Source organism: Stigmatopora argus, chromosome 6 (assembly GCF_051989625.1).
Source record: "Stigmatopora argus isolate UIUO_Sarg chromosome 6, RoL_Sarg_1.0, whole genome shotgun sequence".
NCBI classification, from domain to species: domain Eukaryota; kingdom Metazoa; phylum Chordata; class Actinopteri; order Syngnathiformes; family Syngnathidae; genus Stigmatopora; species Stigmatopora argus.
The window spans coordinates 7,704,912-7,732,304 of record NC_135392.1 but is presented as its reverse complement, the minus strand read 5'-3'; the positions used below and the strand labels follow the sequence as shown (position 1 = coordinate 7,732,304).

At 38.4% G+C, this 27,393-nt stretch overlaps 4 protein-coding genes and 1 long non-coding RNA gene across 10 annotated transcripts in view; 3 read left to right on the top strand and 2 right to left on the bottom strand.

Moving 5' to 3' along the window:
* The first annotated feature begins 2,229 nt into the window (after positions 1 to 2,229).
* Positions 2,230 to 11,135, top strand: mapkapk2a (MAPK activated protein kinase 2a). Its single transcript, XM_077603414.1, has 10 exons — positions 2,230 to 3,005; positions 6,705 to 6,844; positions 8,049 to 8,113; positions 8,243 to 8,322; positions 8,418 to 8,544; positions 8,644 to 8,719; positions 8,809 to 8,933; positions 9,391 to 9,476; positions 9,560 to 9,640; positions 9,716 to 11,135. Exons 1-10 carry the CDS (start codon positions 2,760 to 2,762, stop codon positions 9,863 to 9,865), a joined length of 1,176 nt encoding a protein of 391 aa, XP_077459540.1. The 5' UTR covers positions 2,230 to 2,759; the 3' UTR covers positions 9,866 to 11,135.
* LOC144075948 (uncharacterized) lies at positions 3,013 to 5,056 on the top strand. Its single transcript, XR_013300684.1, has 2 exons — positions 3,013 to 3,448; positions 3,533 to 5,056. It is a non-coding gene; the product is annotated as an uncharacterized LOC144075948 (long non-coding RNA).
* A 2,141-nt stretch (positions 11,136 to 13,276) lies between the features above and the next one.
* Positions 13,277 to 27,393, top strand: part of fmoda (fibromodulin a) — a 37,017-nt gene continuing 22,900 nt past the window's right edge. For 4 of the 6 annotated variants that reach the window (XM_077603096.1, XM_077603098.1, XM_077603101.1 and 1 more), the window contains exons 1-3: positions 13,277 to 13,363; positions 15,663 to 15,758; positions 21,722 to 21,779. The gene's annotated coding sequence lies outside the window, so the exon portion shown is untranslated. Of the gene's footprint in view, positions 13,364 to 15,638; positions 15,759 to 20,797; positions 21,118 to 21,721; positions 21,780 to 27,393 lie in introns of those variants that run through there. The other 2 variants (XM_077603099.1, XM_077603097.1) reach the window with 2 other exon arrangements.
* Positions 14,035 to 16,278, bottom strand: il10 (interleukin 10). The gene is made up of 5 exons (XM_077603104.1): positions 16,043 to 16,278; positions 15,896 to 15,955; positions 15,639 to 15,803; positions 14,427 to 14,489; positions 14,035 to 14,348 (listed from the first exon to the last, which is right to left on the bottom strand). The coding sequence occupies exons 1-5, from the start codon at positions 16,193 to 16,195 to the stop codon at positions 14,238 to 14,240; spliced, it is 552 nt and encodes a 183-aa protein (XP_077459230.1). The 5' UTR covers positions 16,196 to 16,278; the 3' UTR covers positions 14,035 to 14,237.
* Positions 23,304 to 24,657, bottom strand: il19l (interleukin 19 like). Its single transcript, XM_077602004.1, has 5 exons — positions 24,505 to 24,657; positions 24,352 to 24,414; positions 24,108 to 24,260; positions 23,577 to 23,639; positions 23,304 to 23,411 (listed from the first exon to the last, which is right to left on the bottom strand). Exons 1-5 carry the CDS (start codon positions 24,655 to 24,657, stop codon positions 23,304 to 23,306), a joined length of 540 nt encoding a protein of 179 aa, XP_077458130.1.

The following is a 27,393-nucleotide window of genomic DNA, read 5'->3' as shown; positions in this document are numbered from 1 at the left end:
GCAGCATTTTTATAAGGACGTTTATTATAATGAATGCTATTCATGGTGGGATGCAAAGTCAAGTCTCCAGACCTTCATTTGAAACCCAATATTATGACAGGTTGGACATCTGGTGTTTGTCAAGAGAACTGCAGCTCAATTCAGGGGACATACAAATAAATGAAAGATGGCAAATTCCCACATGATTATGTTAATTTCCGTGCATTAAATACTCATATTTTGTATACCCACGACTGACACTTGTCCTAACCACATCTTGTCAAATGAACTATAAAAGTCTGCACTCTCTTCTCCAACAAAGGACAACTTAGAGCCACATTCTCCCCAACGACAGTACAGTAAATTGTGTTTTTTTGTCTTTAAAACGTTTAGAAGCAATACAGAGAAATATGTGCCTGCCCAGTGCATACAAACCTTAAATATTAATAACAATATTAATACTATAATACTCTGACAATGAGAGTAACACTGTCATCTGCTGTAGTAAATGTGCAACTAAATTATTTATTTTTTTGCAACTTTTTTTTCAGTACTGCATGTGCAATTAAATTATATTTTAGTTTAGTCAAAATAAGATTCCACCCCACACACCCTATTATTTGTGAAGTGAGAGGAGAGCTGGAAAAACGTCATCTTTGTGGTTTGTGTCACCAGTTTTCTTTGTGAGTTTAGTTGCATAATAGGTAAACAGTAGTTATTTTTTTCTTAAATGTGAAGTTTGTTGAAAGACAAAGAATGTTCAGTGCCTAGACCTTAACTCTTTATAGATTACACATTTAACTGATTGGTGGCGCTAGACATCCACTCCATTTGGACAGCGAGAGACCAATGATCACTGCCAAGCCTCACAGTCCATATGGATTGGACGGCTCGCACCCTCAATACCACTAAAAGATGAGCATTTAGTGGCTGGCCTCCCAGTTTAAATGAATTGGATGTCAATGAGTAAAATACTATGAAGTGTTATTGGGGGTGTCCACATATGAGGACATCACACTCTGGCTCAGACATGCCACATTATAACAATTATAATATTGTGGCCTACGTACATGACCCAAAATGTGATATTCACAAATGTCAATGCCTGGACTTTACATGGTATCTTTACCCGTTGTGTTTTTTAATGATCAAAAAATAAAATGTTCAAACCTTTGATCTGTAAAGAGTAAAACTGAATAACAAGAATATTGAATAGATGCTTAAACAGATTTCCATGTGACAAATAATTGTACACATAAAATAGTATATATGTGTGTGTATTTAAAAAGTAAAGTCATGTGCACACTTTGTAGCATGGGCAAGCATTGCAACCCATCTTAATAACTTTGTAACCTTGGGAGCCCGGGGACTGGCTGGTTATAGAGATTACCAGCTCTATTTTTATCTTTTAACAAAACAGTTCAAGTGGCTCTCAACTGGAACCCTCTCACTCCCATTTGAGTTGCCATGTATAGTAAAAAAAAGCAAAGAAACACCAGCCCCAATTTAATGAAAGGGTATTAAAGCAATAGCAATCTTCTAGTAAATAGGGTTGTAAAATGAGCAGCCCTGGGACCAGATCCAACCTATCCCATCACTTTGTGTGGCTGCTTAAGTATAACATCTGCCAACTACATGTTTCATCCTAAAATTCAAATGAAGATTCTAGATATATAAAGAATATTTAAGGTTGTGGGGGTGCTGGAGCCTATCTCAGCTAACTACAGGCACCAGGCAGGGGACACTGTGAGACGGACAACCATTCACACTCACAATCATACCTAAGGGCAATTTAGAGTGTTCAAACAGCTTACTTTGCATATTTTTGGTATGTGGGAGAAAAGCGGAGTACCCAGTGAAAACCCACACAAGCCAGGGGAGAACACGCAAACTCAAACACATTGAGCACCCCCCTGGGATCGGACCCTTGACCCCAGAACAATGAGGCCAACGGACTAACCACCTGTATTATGCAGAAAAACGAAATTCTGTTTTTCTCCAAACGACAATGCAGAATGGGAAGCAATTAATCAAACACAATTACAGTTTATTTAAGTCTGATTAGTCATCACCCAACTGAATCTGTTAAGGGCACTAAGAAGAAAAATATTTATTGTTGAAATAATCGGAAAAGTCCAGGTGAAGAGTCAGATGTTTTCTTTTTTTTGTTTTGTTTTGTTTTTTTAATGCATTCTGAGTTTGTGTAAAAATGTCCCGCTTCTCCTTTAAGCGGCGAAAACGAGATTATGACGTCAGCAGTAAAACCTGCTCTGGCTGACTTGGCCTGAGAAAAGTGAAGTGGTCGCCCACTTACTGCTCACCTAACTTTCACCCTCGTTTTTCCTTCTGGCCTGCTTCAAATAACCCATCGACGACATCGATTTCGCGACGTGCCTCATTTCATCATTTCTGGAAGATGATTTAGGCCGAGAGAAAAGTTCATTGAGTCTTCTTGGAGGAACCGGTGCGTGGCGGCCACTACCGGAGATGGATAAGCTAACCGATAGCTGACTTGTTAGCTGTAAAGTCAAAGGTCAAGAATAGGAGCGAATGGGCATGCTAACGCCGAGCTAGTTTAGCATTCAATCGGCTAACCGAGTGACTTTGTTAGCCCGCTTCGTCCCACCGAAGCTGGGCGCTGTGGCTCCCTCGGGCCTGCTTGCGACACCGCGAATAGTTAGTCAAAAGGGAAGCTAATCCAGGAAGAAGCCCCTGCCCTAAAACACGGGCTTTCAACCAGCCCAGAGGAGGTGTTTACTTAGTAGTCCGATCCGAACAGAATGCTATCCAACGCGCAGAACCAGCCGCTCTTTCCTAACCCGAGCGGGCAACAGAATCCAGCCGGCCAGCAGCAGCAGAACCCAGCGGGTCTGTTTCCCCCCTTCCTGAGCAGACCCACCTTACAAATAAAGAAGAACGCCATTACCGATGACTACAAGGTGACCAACCAAGTGCTGGGTCTAGGAATCAATGGGAAGGTGCTCGAGATCTTCCAGAGGAAGACCGCTGACAAGTACGCACTAAAGGTAAGTTTCACTCGGAAGAAACATCGGTTGTGAGTACTTCTCAGTTTTTGTGTAAAAAGAAGGAAATCCACTGCTTGTTGTTATCTGTCTTGTCTTCCTGCTCGAGTTGTTGTGACATGCCAGAGGAAACTATGCTCGAGATAACACTTTGGAATTCTTAAATGATGTCACACGACTTCTCTCATCATCAGAAAAATACTTCGTGTGGTATGATTGTTTGCCTCAGCCTATTTTTTTTAATTATGAGAGGGGACTTTTGAGGATTACAATTCTTAATTTTGGGGAGAAGAGAGGTGTAGAACCTTCATTGTTTGTAGATCCTTCATTGTGTGTAGATCCTACCTTGGGTTAGGACAAATTGGCATATTTTTCCTTTGCAGATTCTCAATTGGCTCATCAGGTTTCAACTCTCGCTGACCACTATTATATCATGATAAAACAATGTGAGGTGTTTTGATGGTCAAATAATTCTCCAACGGTGTACATCCCTCAAATCTGTAATCCTCTTTGTGACGCTTCTTTTTCAGGAGAAATGCTGTCACCTGCACTGGTGACGGTGAAGGTATTGTTTTTAGCTTGTTCCTTTCTAATGTGGTAAAGAAATTGATTGCACAGTCATGGAAAGTGAATCACTGAGTGAAAGCGTTTTGTGGGGCTTTACAAAAACAACTGTTTTGCTGAAATAACTACGTATTGTACGTTCCTATGCACCGGATACATAAAAAGTAAATTCTCTATTATAACTAAACATCTACACATTGAGATCATTCATTGATCTTACGTTTTGAATTGGGATGCAACGCTTCTGTTGTATTTTGAATTGGAGCGAATGGATTTTGTATTTTAATTCAGTGTCTATTATTTTCATTGTGTGTTATGTTTTGTAGTTTATCACTATAGAGCATTATAAACTGATTGAACCAAGGAGTATATTAAAAATGTTGGGTTTTCAATAGCTCAAATGTTACAGCAATTTTGGACTTACTTTTATTGTTCCCCAGTGTCTGCTAAACTGTTTCCACCATGTTTTATTGATGAATTAGGTCACAGAGATGGAAGTCAGTACAGAAAGTATATGAATTAATAATGGTGTAAATTTCCCTTTTTTTTCTCCTTAATACGCTATGTAATGTTTAGCTGTTGAGTCAAATGGTGAGAATCTAGGCAGGAGACGATCTCGTATGTTGTTTGTTGAAGATAAAGCTGATCACTGAAACGCAATCCTGTATGAAATCTCCAGTTGAGTAGTCTCACTACCTTTTTATCTTTTTGTTCCACATAGTGATCTTTATGTCACCTTGTGGGTTACCACCACTTAACCTCTAGGTATAAAGACTTTGCCTCCCTCAAGCTTATGGTAAAAAGCTATTTCTTTGATACAGTTGTCCCAAACAGTTTAGTACTGGTAAAATCTAACCCAGAGAACAATTATCATGGCGTATAAGCCTCTTATATAGTCATTAGACACAAGATTAGGTAAAAACTGCACCAAATGAGAGCATCTGTTAATTCCACTTGCTATGATTCATAACTTCACCACACTCTTTTGTCCTGAGATATGTGAGTTGCTTTGACTAATTCATCAGCGCTCTGTATTTCACCCATACACTCCTGAATGAAAAGTTGTGGAAAAAAGCACAAATAATAACAAAACTGATTTATTACAACTTGACAATCGTATGTTTCTGTCAAAAAAATATTGCCCAGGTTTTTTTCTCTCGACACATCTATGTCCTACACACTTAGGACACAAATTAACACAGGATTAACTAGAGAAAAAACAAATAAAGTCATCAAGGAACAAAACATTTATCTGCCTCAAAGCCTTCTTGAGGAAGTGTTATTAGTCACACAGTACTAATGCTGTCCCACTTTGTTTCAGTTTTACCCTCACTTCCTCTCTCGGCTCTATCTCATTTTTATGAATGTGTTGTTCTGTTAGACACCTCGTGTATCAACGCACGATGGCATTGCTAGCCTCAATCATAGCCATTAAGTACATATGAGACTTTGCCATTACTAATCAATAAAATCCTAATGTATCCTGTCAACAGCAAAGGAAATCTACCATTGTTGTTTTTTTGTTTTGCTGCATCCATTTGTCTTGCTTCCGCCCAGTAGTGTTACCATAAAGAATTCATGCACATCTTATTTTCATATAAAATACATTGCCGCAGGAATTTTCAGTCCACTTAATTTCAATCCCGCTGGGTAATGCTCATACAAAACAAATATTGTGTACAGTCAGTAATCAGACTGTGAGACAAACATGTTTGCTACTGTACCATGCAAACACGTACAGACGCACACCCTCGTGTAGATTTAAGAGGCTTTTATGACTAATTCAAGTTTACCGATCCTATTCTAATCTTCTCTGCTCCACTCAATTTCACTGGCTTATCGTCACTTCAGTGGGATTTCTCAGGCGTGCCTCAAATGGCAGGTGGAGACTCCAGCATCTTTCCTCACCCCACCTCACAGTGTCCCACTCGAAGCTCTTTGAGCTTTTGTGTTTGCATTGTGTGCCCATCTGCCCCCACCTTCTCATCAGGCATCTGGGTTTAGTCTCTGAGGGCCAAAAACAGATGGAATAGGGGGGTACAGTTTTTGATTTAAAAAAAAAAACAAATCCCCAAAAATAGTGGGGGTGTTAAAGAGGTGTCCCGTGTGTGTATGTACATGTTTTTGGTGTGTTGGTGTTAGGCTGGAGGTGTGTTTGTTATATATAGAATAGATTTAGCTTTTTCTATTTTAGGGCTTGGCCATGTCTCTTCTTACAGCCTGGCTAGTTCCTATTTAACCTTTCAACACTGCTTTGTCATTTCTGGCCAAGGCAAAACACAATAAACATATAAATCAATCTGACCAGATATCCTGAAATTGACAGTTTGTCAAATATTGATTGGAATGGCCGCCTAAACCTAAGTACAACGTAGTAAAAGCAACAATTTTTGACACAACGGATTTTTGGTGCCCCCAAAAAGGATCTTAAAAATGCATGTCAGTAGAATTGTTATAATGGAAAAAAAACAAATCTTCAAAATACAATAAAATTGTGTAAATTTGATATTTCTCCACCTACATTTCAGTTAGGTTTTGGAATCGCTAGGCAAAGTGCTTTTTATTCACACCCGGGAAGTCCAGGTTTGCTTTATTTGGTCTAGACTTGGTCTGAACGATGTCTTGTTTGAACCCCAACATCGCGATGTTGCAATACGCACATCACCGCAACTTTTCTTATTAAAGGTCGTGAGACATATCTGCTCTTTTACTGGGCGTTTGAGGCTCTCTCTATCTTTCTCTTTCTGCAGACAACTTATTAAGGCTTCCAAATTTCCTTTGCAAATAGGCAAATATGCACATAGTTTTGGTTCAAGTTGATGTAAAGTTTTGTTACATTTCTTATTATGCAGATTTTGTTTACTAGTAGCCAAGAAATATTAAATCGTTACTTTTTGACCAAAAAGTAGAGCACATCCTCTCTGTTAGTGTGTGCATTGAGCAAATCCCATCGCAAGAGAGTGCCATAACTGCACTTCACTGGCTTTGCTAGATATGGTCCAATTATTAGCCAGATGAGGGCAGCACTGTGCTTCTTTTGTCAACAGTGTGTTTCCTTCCCAAATGGCTTACTGATGAATTCAACACATGCATAGTCATCACTTTTTATCTTTTCTTATTCCTCCACTGCTTATCTAGATGCTGCAGGACTGCTCAAAAGCACGTAGAGAAGTGGAGCTCCACTGGAGGGCGTCGCCTTGTTCCAACATTGTGAGGATAGTTGATGTCTATGAGAACCTCTATCAAAGCCGGAAATGCTTGCTAATAGTCATGGAATGGTGAGTGTACAAATCAATACACGCGCAATTTTTTTTTCATTTTCTATACCATCACTTGTCGTTGGTCCTAATTAGGGTTGCAGGTGAGTTTGACATGGTACCAACTGACTTTTGGCATGAGGAAGGGTAAACCTTGCAATTGCTAAACACTCAACATTGACAACAATGGATAATTTAGATTTCTAAAAGTCTCTCATTGAGCAAAAAAACATTTTAGCAATGTGGAATGAAGCTACGATATCTGTGACATTTTTGCAACGGTGGGGAGAGTGCAAAAACTCCGCACACACCTGATGGCTGGAGCAGGGATTCAAACTGCAAACCCCAGAATGGTGATGCATACGAGGCAATCATTTTGGCTGTTATGTCCAATGAAAATTTTCGCCTTTGGCACCGAGTTCTTGTAACAATTTTAAAAGATTTTCAGATTTCAAAATGGTTTCAATTACTAAGAAGCAATTATTTGTTGTTAATCAGTGTAAAAATACATGTTTTACATTCATCAAACGATGGCAAATGTTACCTCATATAATAAAAAAGGAGGAGGGGCGAGAGTTGAGATCAAGACCAAAGCCGCACATTTTTTTAGTGAACCCCAAAACTGCATTGTTTCATTCCATTACTATAAAGAATCTTCAAATGAGAATGTAAAATGAAAGCATGGGACTGCACGCATAGGCTGGTTTTGCGATGGTGTCAGATATGTGCATTCAGCGGAGCCGTTGTCATCTTAGGGGCTAACCACTGAAAATGTGTGAAGATCGAACAAACAAAGACACTGTGTTCCCACCAAGAATACCTCGCTGAATTTGCATTTCTCAAACAGTGAACGACCAATTTCGAGAAATCTGAAATCGGCTGTGGTTGAACCCCACAGTCACTCAAAAGACTGCCCACACATTTGCATTTAGGCCTGCAGAAATTGTGCAGTCATGGATCTTTGGTGACATACACAAACCCCAATCATCAATTAATCACCTGAGACAAAGTCAGCAGTGTATTCCCATGCATCATTAAATTTCGTTTTACTGGCAATTACCAATTACTGATGACATTGGGGGGAGCCTATGACTGAAATAATGTATGTGCATTCCAGCAACAATTTTAAATTTTAAACATGCATTTATTGACCATATTTATGTTAAATAAAATGAAATCATTGGATTTCAATGTCCGATTTTAAAATGTGTGCATTTTGTTGCAGCATGGATGGAGGGGAACTCTTCAGTCGAATCCAGGACAGAGGGGACCAGGCCTTCACAGAGAGAGGTATTTAACACAATGACAGCATTTTCCAAATGACTTCTGCCAGTCTCATTTAACAATGTTCACCTATTCAGTTGAGTCTTCGAATTTCCTAGTCGTACCTTCTATACTAAACCTGCTTTTTTACACCAGAGGCATCTGACATAATGAAGAATATAGGGGAGGCTATACAATATCTGCATGCTGTCAACATTGCGCACAGGGACGTTAAGGTTAGTCGGATCATTTTGCATCACTTTCTGTCTTTGTAACGAGAAGTTTTGAGTAATAGCAGTCGCTCAAGTAATTGATGTGTTACTTGCTACAGCCAGAGAATTTACTGTACTCCACCAAGAGGCCAAGTGCATTACTCAAACTCACAGACTTTGGCTTTGCCAAGGAGACCACCTCACACAACTCTCTTGCCACTCCCTGCTACACACCTTACTATGTTGGTAAGAATTCTTCCATGTGTTTACAGGCATTTAAATCCATGGCTTGCTCATTAACCACAGTGTTCTAATTCTTCTAACCTTTCACATCACTCTCCACAGCTCCTGAAGTTCTGGGCCCAGAAAAATATGACAAATCGTGTGATATGTGGTCTTTGGGTGTCATTATGTATATTCTGTAAGTAAATACTTAAGGTAGCAGTACATAGACTTGTTTTATGTTTGTTTTTTCCCCTGGAGTGAATCGTGACTCTTGTCATTTCTTAGGTTGTGTGGATACCCACCTTTCTATTCCAACCATGGGCTAGCCATTTCTCCGGGGATGAAGAGGCGGATTAGGATGGGACAATATGAGTTTCCCAATCCTGAGTGGTCTGATGTATCAGAAGAAGGTGATGATAACGACAAACTGTCATTTTCAATTTCACTTTTGGCGTGGGAAAAATGAGACGTGTCTAGAAAGAAAAAGGGTTGACCAATCGTTGACAGACAGCTTCAAATTATACGGTGACAGTCTTGTGGCATGTTTGACTTCCATTAATCATTTCATCTGTCAAAAACAAAACAAAAATAAACCTAGGGTGGAATTTCCCAATTCCACTACGCAGCTCGTCAAGGAACGACTATGTAAGGCAACCCTGTCATGAATTCTTTTTATTGTACAGTTCTGATTGTTGTGAGTCTTGATAAATTATTTTGGAATACTCTTTTGATAAGATTGTATCATTTTATCAGTGTGCAAAAAGTGGTCTTAGTGGGACTCTAGAAATTCAAATCTAGAATTGTTTTGTATGGTTATTGCTGACTGTCAATGATCAATCACAGCATGGTTTCTTCATTTTACATCAGCTAAAGACCTGATTAGGACACTCCTGAAGACAGAGCCCACCCAAAGGATGACCATCACAGAGTTCATGAATCACCCCTGGATCAATGTAAACGCCACTACACCTTGCTCTCGATCGTTTTCATTCCAAAGGTATCGTGTCAAATCACATTGTTGCGTGTCAATCTGCAGCAATCGATGGAGGTTCCCCAGACGCCGCTGCACACTAGCCGGGTCTTAAAAGAAGAGAAGGACGCGTGGGAGGATGTCAAGGTCCGTTGCTTGTTTTTGAGGCCTACGCTGTTACAAAACAGTACCGACGTGCGTCCTGTGCTCTTTTTTTTTCAGGAGGAAATGACCAGTGCCTTGGCCACCATGAGGGTTGACTACGAGCAAATAAAGATAAAGACCATTGAGGATTCGACCAATCGACTGCTTAAAAAAAGAAGGGAGAAAGCCAATAAAGTCATGGTGGACACTCAGTCTGCTGCCCACTGAAAGATGCACATATGGATTATAAAAAAGGAAGCAATAAGTCGGCGACGTGAGTCGCGCTGCATGGATTTCTCAGTGTTTTATTTTTCACGGTCAAGTCTAGCGTTTTGGAGAGTGTTGTTTTTTTGTTTAGCATTTTAATGCCACACTTCTCCCCTTTTGCAGAGGTTCTTAATCTGTGGTTTTTCTTGAGCAAAGAAGATTTTCAATTGGAAAAGATGAGGGAAGAGAAGCACTGTTATTCCTTTCCTTTTTAAAAAAAAAAAAAACGTTGGGATGCCACACTGTAAGCAACCCAAACTAGTGAATGTTAAAGGAAATGGCTAAAGCCCAAAAACCAATGCAACGCAGGACTTTCTTGACACGTACACAATGCAAGCAGATGTATTTCAAACTGACGAGTGGATTGTAAGCACTGTCATGCCTGGAGTGAGCAAGGAATAGTTGTTCATTCATCTGTCCTTTTTGAGGTTCGGATTGTCATAATGAATGTTATCACCAGGGCCATTCTGACCTGTAGCCTCCCCCAGCCCTTTCCAATCACCTGCCTTAAGGTTTTATTGTTACAGGTCCAGTCACTGGGCAGAGAAGGTAGCGCCACCTGCACGTAGCTTAAAAAAAGATTCAAATGTATTTTTTCACAGATTTTTTACAGACATATTTTAGCACCTACCGAATTGACTTTTTATTTGTGGCATTTAGCAACGTCATGTATTTGTTGCCCGATTTCAGGTTAACCCTATGCAGATGGTGTGCCATTTTAAAGCACTGCTTGTGGACCTTTTCTTCATGGTGTTGGGTTTTGTTTGCTCAGTGTTTTTAAGAGATGGGGAGTGCATGTTTCCGTGGGCAGGAGAACCCTCTCGACTGAGAAGCACTGTGGTTCCTAACTACTCTTTATTAGTAAATTCTTTTGACAACAAACGCACCTCTTCATACCTGCCATAATGTACTCGAGTCTCGTCACCAGAGCGCCATGTGATGCACCACCAGCAGGGTGTGAGTGATGGATCCTCCTCAGTGTTCATATGCCTTTCAGGACCCGCCCGACTCACTTGGGATTATAGGGCACTATTGTGTTTATTTCTCGATTCGTTTGTACACCTACATCATGATGCACCCACAAATATCGCACTGTAAAACTGTTGGCTTAAAAGTTTGACTTTACCTTTTTGTCCTGCTCATTTTAGTAGCAGACTTCTTTTCCTCTTCAATCAGCTGTAACTGCCATAATTTTGTCTGCTTGCTTTCAATTAAATACACACAAACCAAACATTTGGTTTCTCCTTTAATATTTTAAACTGGTACTCCAATGTCGATCATTTCTATTAAGGTAATATATGCTGGTATATAGTAACCTTTTAGATGTATCTGGAAGTTTAGCATGCACACAGCATGCATATATATATGTATATATATGTGTATATATGTGTATATATATGTATGTATGTATATATGTATATATATGTATGTATATATATATGTATGTATATATATATATATGTATATATGTGTATATATATATATATATGTATATCCACATATATTATATATATGTATACTATATTGTAGTCATCTGATCAAGTTGGCCTGGGAGATCTGGCAGTGAATTGTTTTGTTTCAGTACCAGCCCCACCCAATTGCAATGAATTGGAATCTATCGCCACAGCAAATAAGTTAAATTATTCTGAACAACATTTCCCAAGATGTCCAAAGTGTCCATCAGCATTTTCATGAGGCAATGTAACTTCCAGATTTATAGACAGCGCTGAAATACCAGATAGAAGTGAGTCATGCTGTAAATATTATTTCCTACTGAAAATCTGTGGTCTGTCATGACATGGTCATCTTTCCTGTGTAGTTTTATTTGACGACATTTGTCCAATACCTTCACCAAGGGGTCAGAGTTCCTATCTTGATAACATCCCATTTGTTGCTTTTGACTGTCTACCGTAAATCAGCTGTTTGCAGGAATGTCCAAATAGGCAGGGGCAAAAAAACTGCACTTTGCCCCTGTTTTTGGATGAAAGTACATACTCCAGATAGCTATAGTTTACCATTTACTAATCCTTTACTGATACTGACGGAGGGTCAATTCATTGGAACCCTCTGAGGCAGGTGCAAATCATTTCCCAAGTAACTTCACCCGAAAGATTTGTCATGCCTCTATTAACTGCTAGTTTCATTTTCATCTCAGTCACCACTTGTCTAATTCCACTCATTTATTCAACACAAACTAAACAGGCTACCATGATTTTCCATTCTTTTTGCAGTGTTTGAGAAAGTTGCAATCATGTATTGTAATACAATATATAATACATATCAATATACTGTATAACAACATTAACTGTAATGTCAAAATAAAAATGTCTTATATATTTGATACACCAAAAACAACAGTTATCATCAATCAATAAAAAGTGCCTAATTTATATGTAGAGGTCTTTTTTAACGCTACGTTGCAGGTGTGGTCATTAAACTACACGGAATTTTTAGCTTTCAATAGAATACATTCATATGTTTCATCTTTGCCTACACATTACTCCCTTCATGTTTGAGCCATCGCGATGAGTCATCATGACGCCCTTATAGTTCAAAATTGGGCCAATATGTCACAATTTTGCGTAGTCTTGTGTTAACACTTCAGGAAAAGTTTACGATTCATTTATAGAAATGAGGCGAATGACTAAACGGAGTATTTTGGAATTGTACTGGACAGATTCATAGTAAAAACTTTCCTGTCTCATTTTTTATGCAAAATTCAAACCTATAAAGAATTTCCTTAGCTTAGAGACTTTAGTATGGAAATCATTTTGCATCCATTTACCAAAGTAAGCTTTGCAATATACCCTTTGCCATATTGAAGAAGTAAGTTACATGGCTTTTCGAATAAATGAAACAGAAACAAGGAAGAACCTCCCATTAGTATGGAAAACAAGAGAAGAAATTACTGTGGTACAAAAGCAATATGTGTTCAAACATTAGCGGACCGGTCGTTAGTTCACTACAAAACCCCTTAAAGACACACAACCATTGACACTCATTATTTCAGCTCATTAGTGAGTAGAAGTCACATCATTCTAACAATGAATAGGGGAACATTTTGTCCAAGTGTGTTGAAATGAAAGCCTGCCTGAGTGGTTTCACTGCAGAGTTATGAGTCAAATCATGAACTTGAGACACGAGTTGCAAAGCATATTGGGATCAAGCATTGCCGCAGACCATGGGTGGCCAAGTCCGGTCCTCGAGAGCCCCAATCCAGTCTCTTTTCCATGTCTTACTCCACGAACACACCTGAACTAAATAATCAGGATCGGTATGAAGCTTCTTGACAGCCTGCTGTTGAGTTGGTCATTTGATTCAGGTGTGGTAGAGGAGGGAGATGTGGAAAACAGACTGGATAGGGGCTCTCGAGGACAGGACTTGGACAACCCTGTCGCAGACCATTTCAATGGATGGAGCTCTGCAGTTCTATGTGGTTGCATGCATGGCTAGAATGTGGTGAGTGGGAGTTTTTGCAATCAGCTGCATGCGCTCTGAAAGAACAAAGCAGTTTATGCCATTGAAATGCTTCACTTGTAAAGCCTCAAATGAGAATCCTGTCAATTAACAGCCCCTTTACGCATTTTGCATCAAGCAATGAAATGTAAACCCAACTAATTCACTTACATTGACAGTGACAAACCCATTGAGATTGAAGCAAGATTTACCCAAATAGATCACATTTATGCAACTGCAAAATTATCAACAGAAGTAATATAGTCTGTAATCTCACAATTGTTAAACTATTAGATTGCAGTTTTCTCATATATTCAAATATGTTGGTTATGTCTAACCCCCAAGCAATGCAAACTTAAGATGCTCTAATAAACAAACCAGCATGCTATTGTTCATCAAACCAATCTTTATTATTATTTTTTTTAATGTTTTTTTTCCCAATGCTGTGGGAGTAACAGTACATGTGTAGGGGCTGTATAGTTGCCAATTACGGTAAGTTTATATATAGGTGGTGGCCCTACTGATGGTAAGTGGAAGACATAGGTCAGGTTTGAGGTTTGTGCATCTGCATACTGGGTTTACACTTGACATGCTAAATTGTAGGAGTGCTTGGTGTGATGTTCTGAGTCACTGAATCCTTTTGCAAGAGATAGAATGACAAATGAAACTAGAAATGTTTGGACAATCTTTATTTGATACAAATTGAAAATAAATAGAGAAGTACAAAACAAAAAAAACAATAAATATTTCGCCAAGACAGTGGACTCAATATGATTCCAAAGCAGACTTTTTATAGGCACGCACGGTGTCAACCATACAGTACATTTAGCTCATGTCACACACAAAAAAATGTTTAAAAAAATAGTAACTCAGGTCTTTAGAAGTGCACAGCATCATTTCTATGACGTTTAGAAGCCAGATATGATTCAATGTAGTTGAAGAGCACATCCAGTTCGCCCATAGCTTTGTACATTCCTTTAGTCTCCATCTGAGGATAATCACAAAACTGGCTTTAGAAAAATGCTAAATTGCATACATGCAATTTCTATGCAGCAGGAGGGCTCACCTGGTTGTATGTGGCATTGAGTTTTATGACATCAAACTGCTTCTGGCAGGCAAAGTATTTCCTCTAAAAAAAAGAAAAAACACCAGAAAAAAAACATGAGTTCAGAGAGTCAAGTCTGCAGACAGTGTGTCCTCCACATTAGTTCCCCTTTTAGATCAAGATGATGCATATAATACACGTCGTCTTTTTATTTAATAATGCGTCACCATTTTTTCAGTGAGCCACACTCCCTACCTCTTCCTTTTTTTGGGGGAAAGAGGAGGAAGTCATCTGGGAGATTAAGCTATCCCACAATCAGGAAACATTTATCAATAGGGAAATCAGTCAAAAACGTTTTAGGACATTTATCGTTGAAAACACTTCTAGTTTGAATATGATCAACACCTTGTATTTTTCTGCTGAGTCAACACTACTAGTGGTAGAAAGGTAAGGAGCAGATTTACGTTGTTACTATCTTTTAGTAGATTTTTGCTGATATCGGTCGAATCTTGTATTATATGTTTAGTAATGTTTTACCTATACTTTGGAATCAAAGAATGTTCTGCTGAATACGTTCTCAATATAGGCGTTTTTTTTTTCCAATCTCTAATGCTGGTTGAGATTTTGTTTGAGTTCGGGTACCTGATCTCAGGAAGAACAAACAAAAATCAGGGACAGTGGTGACATTCGGGAATATCCCATGGCGTTCTGATGAATTTTGAGTGTGTCAGTTTTAAGAAATCTTTTTGGAGAAATGGTTTTTTCTAATTCCATTCTAAAAGCAAAGTAGGTTTTGGTATTAAAACTGATTAAGTTTATTTGTTGTAGTATCTAAGATGGAAAAAGAAGACAAACAGGTCTTTTCCCCCCTTTTGGTTGTTATCATTTGCAAGGTTTGCAGCTTTGTTACTCGATCACAACAGTAACTAAGGGACACATTTTAGAGTTTGCACAAAAATAATTTCTTATCAGTATCAATGAATTCAGTAGTGGAGAAGCAAAGATCATTGCAGTTATTATTATGGATATTATTCATTCAAACAAAAGATTTATTATTGTTTTCTGGAAGAATGTTTTTTTTCTTATTTAAATTATAGATTAGCCCCTAAACAGTACCTCTTTCTCTACAAAAGAATTCTAGCCACCCCTGAGCCCTAGAAATAGACCAAATCAAATTGGCACCCACTCTTTGTACAGCATCTCTCTACGTGTCAACTCCTGCAATGTACTCACACATTTGGTGACATCTCTTTTCAGCTCATCGAATATCATCTGTATGGACTCCACGTGAGGTCTCAACTCATTGGTGTCGTCCGACACCCCAGCGATGGCTGCGGGCAGAACCGTCCCCAGGTAAAAGTCCAGAATCCCGTTCATGACGTGGCAGGCAAACGGTGTCTAGTCGCATTAGAGAAGCGAGCGTCTCTTTAATTTAGGATTCATTCGACTCCTGCAAGTATGCTCATGAACGAGTCTGCATGCAAACTTACTTTAAAAGAGTCCTCGATCGTCTGGTCTAGCAGCGCAATGTCCAGATCATCGTTTGCTTCCTGGATGAGGTCAAATGTGCGCGTTTATTCATCAGTGTATGCGCTGCGCGGTGATGCGTTCACGGACCACCGACGGCTTCTACTCACGTAAAAGTCCCGGATTTGCACGTAGTCTTCTCTCAGTCTCCGAAGTCTGCCAGGAAAGCGCTCTACGAAGCGACAGCATTGGTTGTTGCACGTAGGAATGGAGCACACTTTGTTGAGGAGGACCAAGAATAACAAGAGATGTCTGTTGCTCATGATGCTGGCTGGATACTTTTAGTGGTTTCTCGCTGCTTCACAAGAACCCTGGCAGTGGCTGACTACTTGGGGAGCAATGTGGTCTTTTATATAAGGCCCTTTAAGGCTGAGAGGGAAGTAAGAAGTAATTGGTAAAATGCTTAATATATGGGAAACTTTTCTTTCTTTCCAACCCCTCGCACACAGTCCGACATTACATATGGGTTACTTACTCCTCCCATTACATAGATGGGGTTTGAGCTTGACATGTCATGGGGGGAATCCAGTGTATCCCCTAGATTTCAACATTACAAGAAGTTTTTAAGAAGTCATTTTATCTTAGAATTTTGTTGAAAAGGTATAGAGTGGCCTTTCTAATTGATTTGACCTTAGCTGTGGCCTTGAGTAAATGATTCTTTGCAACCACCAACATAATGATTAACAATAAATTGCAGTTGTTTCGTTTCATCAAGCCAAGTTTTCATTTCCGTATAATGTGACTTAAATGCTCTTAGATAGACTCAAGTGCTTCTTAAAAGGTACCAAAATATAACATCACCCTAAAAGTAGCCTTGAGTCAGTTGCCAAAATCAAGAACATAATCATTTTCCTCCCACGCCCAAATAAAACATCTGATTGAGTGTAGAATTTGATTATTCTGTGGTTACATACATGGTAATGTTCTTTAATATTTTATGGGGGGAAAAGGTTAGGTGGCCCTATGAGGGTACTCGGACGTTTGGTCGCCGGACTTTTGGTCGCCGGACGTTTGGTCGCCCGGAAGGTTATTGATAATTACCATTTAAAATTGTTGCTCAAATTCCCTAAATACAAACTGCGAATTATTATTTAGTCATACTTAATGCCCTATTAATTATTAGGCTAAAGAAAAGTTCCAAATTTCCCGGACATTTATTGTTTTTTGTTGGAGAACTTGTTAAGACCCTGACTGACGTCCCTTCCTAAGGGGACAACTCACGTACATACAAACTCTTATACACTCACACGTCCGCTCAGTGAAACTGCTCAGGGCCATTGTTTGCTTTGATTGATGCGTAGACCGTGTTGTTTTACCTTGTTTTGTCGCCGGACTTTTGGTTGCCAGACTTTTGGTCGCCGGACGTTTGGTCGCCGGACTTTTGGTCGCCGGACTTTTGGTCGCCGGACGTTTGGTCGCCGGACGTTTGGTCGCCGGACGTTTGGGTCCGGGCGACCAAATGTCCGCGACCAAACGTCCGGCGACCAAACGTCCGGCGACCAAACGTCCGGTCACGGCCAATGAGACTTGGGTGCTGGATTTTTGGTTGTCAATGACAACACATCTAAAATAATAATAATTTAAAAAAAACACACCTAAAATACCAAACATTGCAACCATGCCAAAGGTTTGCCAATGCACCATAGTGTGTTTATGGCAAAAATATATCCCTTGAAACTCATCCTAAACCTAAAAACTCCCTTCAGAATCGAACATTCAATACTATATCTTATAGTTCAGTGCTTCACTTGCAGTTTGTGATAGACTCAAAGGGCTTAACTCCCCCCTTCCCTCCCCCAAAAATGCAATTAAAAAGGTAAATAGATGAAGTGTCTCAAGAAGACGCCATTGAGTTATTATTACAGCGGCAACTGTAGCATATTATAACTTATTTTTGGTGTTGTGTGGAAGTTAACAATTTTGGAATGTTAATTAAAGACTTGTTAGTGTGGGCATTAATAATATTATAATGGCATCCTAATTATTATAACACAAATCTGAACCAATCAGTAGGTTACAACGGCATATTTCAACCGTAAAGGCTACATTCCGGTTGAAACGAGACAGAGTGTTTTTCCTTTCATTTTCCACTATTGGAATGACCTGTGCTTGTGGGGCGCGTGCCTGTCCATCTCGCCACGTTAAGCAACCTGGGAATTTTTGAAGATGTGTTGGAAGTCATGTACAAAAAACAACATTTTTAGGTCAAATGCTTGTTAAATAACTACTTCACACTTGAGTCACACTTGTACGTGACAGACCACACTATGGTTTGAACTCAAGTCATCACTAACCCCGTGATTGTAAAAAAAATGAAATCACCCTAAATGTGAAAAATTTGTTTCTCATCTGCCTGCATTTGTCACATTTTTGTGAGGAATTATTTGAAAGTACTGGTACTCAAGTTTTAACACCAAATACATCATGCAAACGGACTGGTCTATTCAACCACCAACAATGATTAAGACTAAATTGCAGTTGTTTCATTTCATCAGGTTTTCATTTCTGTATAATTTGACTGAAATGCTCTTATATAGTCTCAAGTGCTTCTTAAAAGCTACCAAAATATAACATCACCCTAAAAGTAGCCTGCTGTATTAATGAAGTAATTCCCACCTGTAGTTTGGAAGGCTGAAGCCAGAAATAAAACCCTTGATTTTAGCGCGATGTGGAGTGTATTGAAGGACATTATTTCAATATCATTTAAAATGCATGGTTAATTCATCTTTGGAATAGCGCGGTGGACGGGTGGTGGAGTTTGCATGGTCTCATGTGTTGGGTTTTCTTATTTCATCCCACATCCCCAAAAAATTATGCATGGTAGGCTGGTTGAACACTTTAAATGTCCTTGGGTATGAGTATGAGTGGTTGTTGGTTTCTTTGTGCCTTGCAATTTTCTGGCAACCAATTCAGAGTCTTCCTTCCCCAAAGTTGACTGAGATAGAAATACCCAGAGAAATCACATGCAAGCTCAACGAAAACATGCAAATTCCACAGTGAGGACCAACCGGGGATTGAACCCAGGACCCCAGAACTATGATGCGGACGTGATCACCACTTGCACAGCAAGCCGGCCACTCCTGTGTTATTAGATGTATTTAAAATTTCAAATACTTGTAAAATATTTGCATGGAAAAATGCCATTAATCGAATGTTAACCATGGACTAGAGGCAATCGTGATTAAAAAAAATTAAATACTTCAGCCTCACAAGGTTCGCGGGGGCGCTGGAGCAAATCTCAGCTAACCATGGGCAGTAGTTGGGGTAAATCCTGAATTGCTTGCAGGTATGTCTACTATCCAGTATAAAAAATATTCCAACATGGATTTGATAATTCACAAAATAAATTATATCTAACATCACAAAGTCTGAAGGAAATTAGTGCTGAATCAGTGATGAATGAAGATTTCATCCGCTTTCCGCTTAAAAAAAAGATTCATTAAAATAGCACTCTACAGTACGATGTGTGCTTGCAAATCTTTAACACACGTTTATATGACGCAGTAACTGAACTTGATTCCGTCACCACACATTTCACAATTACTTCGCATGTGACTTGTGGGAGGTCAGATGTAATGCGCTTTCCATCTACTTACTCACAGTTACTGCTTTCGTGTGAAAATCTTTTTTTTTTTAAAAAGGGTCATCCCCTTTCCACTTGCGCTCTGTGTAAACCCCATCAAGCTAGCTGTGTCTTTGACATACAATAATGTGCCCCATAAATTAATCTTCGGGTTAACTATTACCTGTCCGATCACACAATGCAAATGTATATAAATGTACCAAGAGAAAAGCTAGAGTTGTTTTGTAGGAGGAAACCGGAGTACCTGGAGAAAACCCACACATGTACAGGAAAAACACACAGTCCACATAGAAAGGCCAGAGTTTGGGATTGAACCCATGATCTCAAAGCTGTGAGGCGGACATGGTAATCCCTCTGCTAACGTGCCCCCCCCCCCCCTAATGGTATTATTCTTATATTATTATGATAATTTTATTTCTCGTTTTATCATGTTATTGAGCATAGTTATTTTTTGTTATTCCTGCAGATAGCTTTAATTTGATTTCATCCATATTTGCACTTGTACATTTGATCTTCTTCTAAAACCATTTTGTAAAGCTGTGAATTATCAAATATAAAGATAATCCCCAAATCCTTGTGTAACTTTGGAATTATGCATCTTACTTGAGGATATGCAGGGTACTATTCCATTTCATTGTACAAGTTTTAGTGCATCATTTGTACTTTTATTTAATGATGTATTGACAAGTTCCACAAGATTAGTGTGTTTAGTTGGTTCCAGTACTAGTATTATATCCAATAATAACATTATCAGATGATCAGTTTTACTATCAATGCAGGAATAGTATGTAGGAGGATGGATGCATGTATGTATACATAGTATGCTTTGAAAACCGTCTCGGAGTAAAGATCACATGATGGACTTCCTCAGAAACCTTTTTTTTGTTGCAGAATTGTGCAAGAGAATTTGTCTTGTTTTACTGACCTGTATTGTTGTGGGTGGCATTTCTTCAACTAACAATTCTGATATATTGTTTTCTATACGGTATGGATATTATTTATATATATATATATATATATATATATATATATATATATATATATATATATATATATATATTACAATTTCACTCAAACCACAAAACTTGAATGAAAATTGCTTGGTGCAAAAGTAAATACATCAAGCGCTAACAAATGTTATATATAGTATTCTGAAAAGCAGTGCTCAAATGAATCCATGTTTTCAGTATAGTTTTTATTGGTACATGCCAAACAAGTTACGAGTAGGAGCAGTAGATTAGTTTCCCCATTCAATCAGTGAGGTCATAAAAACAGGTGTGAATCAGGTGGCCCTAATTTGTGGAGGAAGTCAGTGCTTGTAGAACATGATTTCTCTTTCAGTGCCTAAGGAAACTGTGCTGTTTAACATATTGTTCAGAAGAAAAGCATACTTTTGATTAAAAGCTTGATTGGAGAGGGGAATCCTCATACAAAGGTGCAAATCTTTATAGGTTGTTTAGTTAAAATAATCCCGATCGTTATGAAAATGCAAGACTAGAGTGACGTGGCAGAAAACGGAAGACAACCATGAAAGTGGATTGCAGAATAACCAGAATGGCAAAAACTTCATCAATGATGATCAAAGACAGTCTGGCCTTACCTGTAAGTACTGTGAAAATAAAAAAGCATCTGTGTGATGCTTATTTATTCATGTTTTCTAAAGACTACACATTTTCAAAACGCATCGACTGGCAATGTTTTTGTGGAACAAATCAGTTTGTACAAAATAGTTTTGAGTTTGTATTTTTATTTATTTTTGAAGTATACCCATTTGACACAGCGATGTGAAAAATACACACTGAAAACATGGATTTATCAGGTTAGTCAGTTAGTGATTGAATTGTTGTTACTTTGAACACTATTTTATGACCTGCATGGCTATTATTTTCCATTCAAAAATGAAGGAAGATTTCCTGGACTATGAATAGGGCTATAATCAACTATGAGGTGTTTTCTTTGTTACTGTTATCTGTATAGCAAACCCCTGATGCTTGTTCTTTTGACATGTACAATGAAAAGACAATCTGAGTGATTTTTGCTATCACAGATGGGTCATTTTTTTCAAATGTACATGCCGTGTTCCAGGGAAATCTTAGGGACTATTCTGCCGCCCCTCGGTTCGAAAGACCTGTCTCATCAGGGTCTTGGTTGTTTTTTGTTGCACAGCTGAGAGGATAAATTGTTTTTTCTTTTTTTTTCTTTGCAGTACCCTCTGCTGTCTTGATGGAGAAGTGTGTGTGTCCCTGGGATAGGGCCTAATTACAGTAAGGTTTCCTTAAACTTTAATGTTGTATTCAATTTAATTCATTTTTCTATTATTATTATCATTATGATTATTATGATGATGATTATTGTTGTTGTTGTTATTGTTATTATTATTGTTATTATTGTTATTATTGTTATTGTTATTATTGTTATTATTATTATCATCATCATTATGTTATTTTGCATTACACTGTGTGATTCGATGCATTTAGCAGTTGTGGTTGCATCACGTCAGTTCAGAGTCACACTTTGGTTTCCCTTTGACTTCATTGTACAGGACATTTTCTTAGAATTAGACATTCAAACACTGTAATTATGAGCCACCAGTACTTCTTGTCTATCAGTGAGCAGATTGTTGCACAGATACGTCCTGTAGTCTTCTCGTTTTACTAGATAATTGTTCCCCGGAATTGCGCGTTTCAATGGAAAAGTAATGTCATCAAACTGCCAATGCAAATATGAAAATACTTTATTTACTCAAATTGAAACATTATGAGAACTCAAACAATAGAGCAATTAAACATTCAAATAAAATTCCATTCCCATAAATATATGCATACATAAATTAACTCCGTAGAAAAATAAAGCTCATCAATATCCACCTGTTCTAATCAAATCGTGATAATGTAGCACATAGGATCTGGTTTTTAAGAGGTCAAAATGAATGTGCAGCTGCCAAAACTTTGTGTTGCAGGTAGTCAGTGATGCCCTTGTGGGCAACTGACTGACAACCACTTCTGCTTGTAATTAGCCTTTGCCTATAAAGTGAGCTGGTATAGACTGTAGCACCCTTTGACCCCGAACAGGATAGGTGGTATATGAAAATGGATGGATGCCTGTTTTGTTGCATAGCATATATATTTTGGGTTGCTTAACACATGTTGCACCCTGTATTTACGCTTGCAATAATCACAATAGTTATTCGTTGTTTCTTCCTCAATACAACTTTACTGATCTATCTTTATCAATAGGTTAGAACACAAACCCATAATATACAATTACACCCGTATATATATCATAGCAACACGTTAGAACATTTTACAAATTCGAGAAGTCCTTCTCAACTATTCGACAAGGAGAAAAATGAAATATCGAGAACATAAATTCCTTGCTATAACCGTCATTAACACCATACAGTGTAATAGTGTTTTTGCTTCCTCAAACCAACTTTACGGATATACTACATCCATCCCGTTAAACTAGTTGCACATCCTCAACATGCGATCGTTAATGGGGTGTAAATGAAACACGTCAACATGTCACACAAACATACTGCTATAGAGACAATTCTCCTTAGGAGACGTAAATATATATAAAATAATGGCAGCTATCTACAAATTAAATAACACTTATAAAAAAAATAAAAAGATTAAGTTAATTCTCTGTACTCTCTAACTTATAACTATGCCTTTTCTTGCTACTGTCACAATGAAATTTCCCGAATACGGGATGAATAAAGTTATCCAATCCAATCCAAAGCAAAGAATTGTTGGATATCACAGTTAAATGTGTGTAGGCTGTCATCATTCTAAAGGCATCTCCGAAGTCGTTCCCCGTTCAACTTCATCCAGCCAGTCCAACAGCGTATCCAGCTCAGCTACAGCCTTAATCACCGCCTTGTCAGTGGCCAGCTGTATCGGGTTAGACGGAGAGAAAGGTTGACCTTCACATTAGACACAAATCGACACAACTTTTGCGATATGAATACTGAATTGAGGCAGCATTTAAATCAACATTATCCCCAAGACATCATATTGAGTGATAAACAGTTGTTAACCACACGAAAGGTTGCGTACCTTGTCAAACTCGGTCTGTAGCAAGTCAACGGCTTTGTGTGTATCCTCATTGCAGAGACAATGCTAAAAGGAGCAGACAAGACCGTTACTTATGATACAGGCACATTCAGCGTTCATTCAATTTCCTACTTATGCAGTGAACTGTCCAAATAATTCTGCGTACAATCCCTAAATTTCTCTTGCAATGCCCCCTTAGCCCCAAAGCTTTCCTTATTCTTAAAATAATTTCCTGAGCCATTTTTAGGAAAGAACATTTCCAATTTGATTTTTGTTTTTATATTTACAAAGTTTTGAACATTTTGGTAAGAAATAATATAGTTTAAGACGTTGATGATAAAAGATTGGTACCAAAGTGTTACCTTATTAATGCACTCTAATCATTCTTTTTTTTCCTGAATCATCTTATCAGTGAGAACAAAAAAAAAAAAATATATATATATATATATATATATATAGACTGAGCACTCGTACATTATTAGTTCAGTACAGTCAGTGGATGTCGAATAAATACTTGGCTTTCAGCACACTTACACATTTGTTAATATTCCGTCTTGTGGTGACAAAAGTGTTGGCCAGGGCGCTGATGCTACGTTTCTCTTCCGGCTGATTGGAGGCATAGTTGCGGAAAACTCGCTCGACGTAGAAGTGCAGCAGAAGGCGGATGTAACAACAGATCTGCTCCTCCTAAAAACATTTAATAGGTTACATCCCTTCACACTCGGGTGGCAATGTTGTGCATTTTTAATCCAAGGTCAAGCCTGAGAAATAGACTCACCGGAACCTCACTCATTGCACTTCTGCTCAGAATCTTTACTGCAGTCTCAGTGTCTTCCATAATCTGAACCCAAACAAGCCAAAATTGAATGTCCACTTTTTCCGCAAAGTGTCATTTGCTAGCTTTTGTTGGTAGCACTTTGGTCAAACTTACCGCTTTTGATCGTATTTCGGAGTAATAGCTGCGTAGTTCTGGGAGGTAGACGTTAATGTTGCATCTGCTGACCTGCATAGTCAAGGTGAGTGCAGGCTTAGTCATAAGGCCCAGCAGGAGCCAAAAGGAGAAGCAGAGCATCTTTGTCATCATTTTGGTCATCTGCAGTGGAGACAAATTCACTTGAGTTTAGTTTGCAATCATAGTTCATTGAGAAAGTATGAGCTATTTATGGTTACTAATGTAAAATCCAATCTTTTGTTCATATATCTATCACCCTCAATGCCAGCCATTAAGAGAAAGGATAGATTTGTGATGCTGTCTAACCTTATTTTATGTCATTTTCACAATACAAAGTAATGTTGCGCTCCAATCTCCCGGTTTCAGAACCCATTGATAAAACAGCCATAATAAAGTAGCCATAATAGTTGGATAGTAATAATATCATGCAACACAGTGCCGCGGCCACAAAACAAACAGATGCCTCGTCATTAATCTGTGTCATCCTAAAATAAAGACTGGTTATTCATCATGCTGCTATTAGTGATGCTGTCAGGCATCAGCTATGTCTCAACACCAACCACCGCTGTGCTCGCACTCACCTGTGTGTTCACCTGTATTCTGAGTAGGATCCAAGGCTGTTTGTGTCTGTCTGCCTCCATGCTGTCTGGTCTTATAGTGCAGCCACGGGGAATTTTTGTGATACTTTTTGGAATAATTCCAAAAATTGGACAATGAGGATGTGTTGGAACAGGTAACTCATCTGGAAGTGAAATGAGTGAAAGTGTTCCTTCCCCATATCCTACATAATTATTTTAATGACTCATTCAAATGTGACATCACTCTTCTGTTTTAATCAAACTTGTTCTGCCTTGGCAGCATTCTAGATCCCGTTAGATAACTACAATACAATAAATCCAAAGCCAACTTTTTTTTAACACATTTCTTCTATATATTCACCTAAAGCTAAAGCATAGCCTCAATATAGTCAAATAGTTTTTTTTAAACGCATTGTAACGTTTTCCCTCTCCAGCAAGAGAAGTCCAGGGACTTTATTGTCAACTTGCTTAGCTGCTAAATCCACTGAATGATGTTTTCAAAACTTTACTAGAAGAAGTCATGAGTGGAAAAGTTGTGCTTTTTGGGATTAGTGATTTGTCATAACTGGCTGCTTACCTAAAACGGATATACATCTCTTGCTCTCCATAACGGTCGAAAACGGTTCAATGGTTGAAGAATAGAACATTTATATAGGATAGAATGTTATTATTTTTTATTTATTATTCATTGTCTTTTGTTCTGTCAGCATTGGAAAATCAGTTATTTTTGTAATTTGATTTCTGAATGAGATAAAATTACATCTTCCTGTAATACTTTGGCAGAGAGAAAATATCCATTATCCAAAAATAAAGCAAGTCTTTACAGGAAAGACTAAGCCTAACCCAAGTATTATTCATATCTGAATTCTACTAAAGATTTGTGACCCTGATGCCAGTTAGAACCCTAATAATAATAATAATAGCCCTCTGCCATCTTCACGGTTGTTAATTTTTCCTTTTTTTCCCTTCATCAAATCAATCTAACAAACCACAACAAATTATTCGCATCATGATGCATTGTGATCAAGAAAGAGCCTGCAATTACACTGAAATGCATTTCGTGATGGCTGCAAATCTTGACTCGCACCACACAATGTTATTACACCCAGCAGAGGGTGACTAGACTGGTGGGAAGAAAAACTGACATGAAACTCTGGAAAGTCCAAGTGTCAATTCTCAAATCAATTACGTAAATGGATGTTGTTGATTTTTTACAAAATATTAATATTCATTCATTCATTCATTTTCTGGACCGCTTTACCTGCTTTAATTAGGAATACGGGGAGTGCTGGAGCCTATCCCACCTGACTCCGGGCCAGAGGCAGGGATTATTATTATTATTATTTATTTAGTATTTTTTGACCAAAATGTACTTTTAAAAATCGACATTGTTCCCGATGCCCCTGTGACCCCTCTGAAAAAGGACATTTTACATCCTACTATTTCATTTTTCTCTCATTTTCTGAACCGCTTTATCCTCAGGGTTGCGGGGGGTGCTGGGGCCTATCCTAGCTGACAGAGGCGGGGGGACACCCTGAATTGGTGGCCAGCCGATCGCAGGGCACAAGGAGACGGACCACCATGCACACTCGCACCCATTCCTAGGGGCAATTTAGAGTGTCCTATCAGCCTACTATGCATGTTTTTGTAATGTGGGAGGAAACCGGAGTACCCGGGGGAAAGCCGCACAGGCCCAGGGAGAACATGCAAACTCCACACAGAAAGGTCGTAATCCAACAAGGATTAAAACCTCGATTAAAGTACTGTTGCAAATTTTATTGTCCCATTATTTCTTCTTAGGTTACAACCAAATTCCTTTTCTGATCTTTTTGACCTTGACCTTTTATTTTTTTTAACACGTTACACCTGTTTCATGGCTAATTACAATTTGAAAGATTATATATTGTTATTGTATCGCGATTGGCACTCATTTTTGTGCTTCCTTTTCGGAAATGCTGACTCTATTCCTGGTTTGACTGAATATGGAGTGTAATTAAGTATCAACACCCTTCATTTATAATGACTTTATTCTTTCAATCTTCTTTGAAGTCTCTTAAAATAAATTGATATTTATGTAGTCTTTTAGACTAAAATAAACATTGGGTTAATTTTAGAGAGTGCGTAGTTTGATGGAATTTTTAACCACAATGACGCTGGTAAGGAAAAGCAAAAAGAAAAAGATGAACCTTTACAATAATTGCAATCTTTGAACCTTTAATAGCTAGCGTGTGCCAAATAGTTTGTCCGTAATTATGCTTCATCTGCATTACAGTCATTTCAACTCAAGGGA

What these genes read in the sequence shown, in the direction of transcription:
- il19l (XM_077602004.1), bottom strand. Translation starts at nt 24,657, where the DNA reads ATGATGACAAAGATGCTCTGCTTCTCCTTTTGGCTCCTGCTGGGCCTT. An exon ending in GTGCAATGAGTGAGGTTCCG is followed by an intron (nt 24,261 to 24,351) that starts GTGAGTCTATTT and finishes AAATGTTTTTAG; the next exon opens with GAGGAGCAGATCTGTTGTTA. An exon ending in GACGGAATATTAACAAATGT is followed by an intron (nt 23,640 to 24,107) that starts GTAAGTGTGCTG and finishes TGCTCCTTTTAG; the next exon opens with CATTGTCTCTGCAATGAGGA.
- il10 (XM_077603104.1), bottom strand. Translation starts at nt 16,195, where the DNA reads ATGAGCAACAGACATCTCTTGTTATTCTTGGTCCTCCTCAACAAAGTG. An exon ending in TGCAAATCCGGGACTTTTAC is followed by an intron (nt 15,956 to 16,042) that starts GTGAGTAGAAGC and finishes GACCTCATCCAG; the next exon opens with GAAGCAAACGATGATCTGGA. An exon ending in AAAGAGATGTCACCAAATGT is followed by an intron (nt 14,490 to 15,638) that starts GTGAGTACATTG and finishes TCTTTTTTTTAG; the next exon opens with AGGAAATACTTTGCCTGCCA.
- mapkapk2a (XM_077603414.1), top strand. Translation starts at nt 2,760, where the DNA reads ATGCTATCCAACGCGCAGAACCAGCCGCTCTTTCCTAACCCGAGCGGG. An exon ending in TTGCTAATAGTCATGGAATG is followed by an intron (nt 6,845 to 8,048) that starts GTGAGTGTACAA and finishes ATTTTGTTGCAG; the next exon opens with CATGGATGGAGGGGAACTCT. An exon ending in CCAGGCCTTCACAGAGAGAG is followed by an intron (nt 8,114 to 8,242) that starts GTATTTAACACA and finishes TTTTTACACCAG; the next exon opens with AGGCATCTGACATAATGAAG.